This window comes from Phytophthora infestans, genomic scaffold (assembly GCF_000142945.1).
Source record: "Phytophthora infestans T30-4 supercont1.104 genomic scaffold, whole genome shotgun sequence".
Classification (NCBI taxonomy): Eukaryota; Oomycota; class Peronosporomycetes; order Peronosporales; family Peronosporaceae; genus Phytophthora; species Phytophthora infestans.
This window is the reverse complement of record NW_003303655.1, coordinates 27,918-32,378: the sequence shown is the minus strand read 5'-3', so window position 1 is coordinate 32,378 and position 4,461 is coordinate 27,918. Positions and strand designations below refer to the sequence as shown.

The following is a 4,461-nucleotide window of genomic DNA, read 5'->3' as shown; positions in this document are numbered from 1 at the left end:
TTCATGATGGCACAATGGCAGGGCAATTCTATTCGTAACCATGCCATGCCATGGCTCAATTTCTAGTGCCATGGCATGGCACGCGTGACAGTGGTTAAGAGCCACTCTGAGCAGGGATGCCGAATATTGCATTTTTATCTATTGCTAATCAAAGCAGAAAATAAATAATTGGGCTAGAGAGCTGACTAGACCAAAATAGATTATTGAACTTCCTCAGCTCAAAAACAAAATTATTGGTGCAGCAAAATTGGTACACAGCGAGGGCACCCGTATCAAAGAATGTATGGCCAATTAAACACCGCCCAATAGATTATTGGTGCTACAACGGGAGCGAAAATAAATAATTGATCTTTTACTCCAGAAAGTCTCCAATAGATAATTGGTGCTTTCTTATTACAATAATTGCAGCACCAATTTATTTTTCGGCATCCCTGACTCTGAGGCTCAGGTTAGCTTTTGGTCCCGAATGGGTTTTGTGCCACCGGCTTTTGTCCCAAAAGGGTTTTTGCTGTGTGGTGCATGTGTGAGAGAAGGAGAGACAGGTAATGTAGCAACACAGAAAGTTGTTCATTCTGGAATATACGCTCTGCTGAGCAGCCTTCCTCACTCCACTAACGCTCGTAGGCTTCGTTCTATCTGTCACCTAACAGTGACTATTGCTACTCGCTCTGCGCTAAATACTTGCATACTGCAAGTGTATTAAAAAAATAGAAAGAGTATCTTTACTGTACGCGGTTCTTAGAGGACTACACGTAGAGCTAGAGTCTGTTGTCTCGTTCACAAGCCATGCTTGAGGTTTGGATTCCAAATTGGAGCGGCCAGCTGATAAATTTTAGTGGGCGAGTGTCCGCGGGTTCGTATCGAGTCGGTGACAAGAACAGAGACAGGCTGTACAGACTGTGTACAGTACGTGTACGGTGTTCAACGGATTATGCTTGGGTGCTACTTCAACTTGCTTGTAAATCACTGCCACTGGCACTGCCAGTGGCAGTGCCAGTGATTCACAGTAAAATTCACTGGTCGAGAGTGTCAAGACACCTACGCTGCAAATCCTTGCACTTCAACCATGGTGAAGGAGGAAACATCATTTCACGTGGCCAGCCACAGTTCATTTCCCGTCTGGAGTACTCGAGTACACGTAACTTCCGGTCCCGATGCAATTCAGTATGCGAGGGTTGGCAGTGACCACTTCAGTGTTGTTAGCCTGCAGTTATTTGGTGGGAGCAAGCAACGACTACGGTCTTCACACCCAAGAAACTTGCGCTAGGAACGGAACCCACACTGGGATCCAGCGCATATGCCGGCGGCATCACGCTCACAGCTGGAAACCCCGTCGCAACTCTCGACTACGACTACGAAGTTGCAGGCCTGCCGTACTTCGTTGTGTCCTCCGTTTCCAACGGACCTGTGGACGTAGAAGTCAAATACTCGGAGCAGTTTTCCGTACTTTCCACCAACTTCTCGGACGGACCCTCGCAATACGCCACCGCCGTCGCAAACTCGCGCCGCGTAGAGACGCACCGCTTTACGGAGAAGGAGATCAATGTGACGGTGACGTCCATGTTAAGCCAACCCGGTCAACGTTGGCAGACTCTGCGTTTGCTGAGTGGCGACTCCATCATATTCTCAAATGTCGGTCTTCAAGCCTCAGTTGAAGTGATTGATGATCTGTCCACGCTTCCGGGCCAATTTTCGAGTTCCAACGCCAAGTATAACGAGATTTGGAAACTCGGTGCACGCGCAGTAAGCGCTGCTTGTCTGGATGCTGGTAGTCAAGTGTCGTCTTGGCGTGTGTCCGAAGAGAACGGCACATTTGTACCTAATCCACGACCGGGAGTGTCGTATAAAGCGTGGAATCTGAGCGATTACACACTCGGGTTTGAGAGCCAAATCATCCGCGGGGGCCTCGGATTTTACATTGGCTATGACATCACAGCGAACCGAGGATCGCTCATGTTCCACTTGTCATCGGAATATCCCGCTGACTCAACGTACGTGAACATCAACACGACTTTATTTCCACCCAGCACACTGACCCTTACGTATGGCTTCGACTTTGTCAACGCCACAGACATGACAAGTTACGTCCTTGGTACGTCTCGTGTGCCTTTCGACGTGAAGGAACATGTGTGGTATCGTGTGAAAATTGCTGTGAGCTCGACTGCTGGGAACTTGGTCGTGTGGCTGGATAACCGACAAGTGATGGACATGACGATCTCTGACATGGGCTTCAGTGAAACTCTCGCTCCTAGGTTACTCGACGACTGGGAAAGGTGCTATCGGCTTTGGTGGCTGGCAAGACCAGGCATCCTATGTTCGTAACGTGAAAGCCACGAGTCTGAATGACTCGTCCAAGACGCTCTACACGAACCCGATGACAGACGAAAGCGTAGTACTACCGGAGTTCGGCGTGCAGTCTAATACGTACGCCGCGTGCCTTGATGGGGCAAAACGTGACCGATACATTTGGTTAGGCGACTTCTACCACACCACTCGCATCATGGGCGTTGCCAACTCAAAACCTGAACAGATAACAGGCACTTGGAAGTATCTTTTTGATTACCAGGCTTCAAATGGGCAATTTCCAGGCCTAATGACCATGACGTACGAGACTCCAATGCCCACGCCTGAAGTCTTTATGTTTAACGCTGGCACGAGTGACGCATACTTGAATTTCCCCGACTACGACATTTTGGGGCTGATCGGGTTCGTGTCGTACATGGAGTATTATGACGATGTGGAGTTCGCGAAGGCTAACTGGGAGTCGCTGCAAAAAGCTACTGCTTGGTTAGTAAGCTGCCGAGATAGCAACGGACTTATCGATGTCACGAAGTACGTGGCCGTGTTTCTGGGCTCAGGTACCGGTACTGCTGTGAACGCTGCTGCTGTCCAATGTCTCAATGGTATGGCCAAGGTAGCCAAGTCAATAGGAGACGAAGCTTCCGCTAACCAATGGGTCGAAGTAGCCTCCAGTATCAAAACTGCGATGAATGATCTGCTCTGGGACGACACGTTGGGCAACTACGCCGTCGATGCATCGACTCCCCAGGTCTATGGAGTCTCGGCTATCGCTTTCGCGATTACTTCTGGGGTGGCAAACGAGACTCAAACTGACATTTGCGTGAAGAGTTTGGAAAACCTTCGTCGAGGCCCCGGATACATCGACACGAGTGTTACGGATAATAGTTCCAAGATCTCACCCAACACGAACGGGTTCCTTCTGGACGCACTACTACAGACTGGACACACAAATGAGGCTGCTTTTTTGCTTGACAATCTGTGGGACGCCATGATCTCGAACGAGTATTATCGTTCCGGAGCAAGTTGGGAGTACGTTTCGCAGTCCCTGGAACCCGGACTCAAAGAGTTCACGTCGTTGAGCCATCCGTGGGGTGGAGCTCCTACATATGTTTTGACCAACTACGTTGCAGGTATTCGTCCTCTGGTGTTCGGGTTCCGCCACTGGATAGTGAACCCAATGGTAACAGGGCTGAACATCACGAGCGCTAATGCAACTGTAAGCACCCCGTACGGCGCACTGACGGCCGGGTGGGAGAAAACCGATAGCAACATTCTCAGTTCGACGATCGCTGCACCATTGGGAACTGAGGGTGTGTTCGAGGTGGCGCTTCTCAACTCGAGCACTTTCCAGCAAAAATTGGCCGGAACAGGAGAACCGATCGTGTTCAGCGTTCAGCTTTAGTCAGTTTTACAGGGAGGACAGCTTTAGCTGGCTGAACGGCCTAAGCAATCTTATTACAGCGGCCGGGGACAGCAAAATAACTTTTGTAAGTCTGGTGACTCGTTGAAGAATCGATTTTTTTACCTATATTTCGCTGAAATCGTTGATGATTCTCTGTTTTTTTTTATTCGTTAAAACGAAGTCTTCGGGGTACTTCTTTGTTCGGGTCAACGTATACTTGTACACAACTTTCGTACTACCCAATTTGTTTTGCTTAAATATGGCTCGATTTGAAGTTAGGAAAGTTCTTCTTGGCGTTAATAGCCCGCTCCTTTGATGGAAAATGGATTTCAAAAATTTATTGGCTGTGTTTCTCTTTCCGCCTCACGAGAAGATTTAACTAAACTCGCTGCAAAGGAATCGCGCAATGCAAAAACTTTAATCGCTATAGTTTTTGTCTTGTGTCTGGCGGTAAGTGCTGTGCCCTTCTTGGCTTCGGTGATGCCGTACCAGCGAGCGTTCATACCCATCAGCTCGCTCTCGAATAGAGCGATATTGTCTCTAATGGTTTAGGCCGTGTTCGACATGCTGCGATAATGTCATTTTGAGGTGATAATACGATTCCAGAGCAAAATCTCGGCATCGAACACAAATAGCTGAGAATCGCATTATCTCTCGGTAACAGCATTTTTAACATGATTGTGAAATTCAGGGGGAGAGCAGAATTTTACCCGCCATTTTGAGCGAGAGGCACTGAAGCAGGGGGTTTCCCCTCGAGC

General features: G+C 48.7%; 1 protein-coding gene across 1 annotated transcript; it reads left to right on the top strand.

The window, feature by feature from the left end:
• Positions 1 to 1,166: 1,166 nt before the first annotated feature.
• On the top strand, positions 1,167 to 3,703 carry PITG_19561 (glycoside hydrolase, putative; the record flags this gene model as incomplete). The annotated part of the gene is made up of 3 exons (XM_002896105.1): positions 1,167 to 1,239; positions 1,322 to 2,137; positions 2,253 to 3,703. 3 exons carry the CDS (start codon positions 1,167 to 1,169, stop codon positions 3,701 to 3,703), a joined length of 2,340 nt encoding a protein of 779 aa, XP_002896151.1.
• Between the last annotated feature and the right edge of the window lie 758 nt (positions 3,704 to 4,461).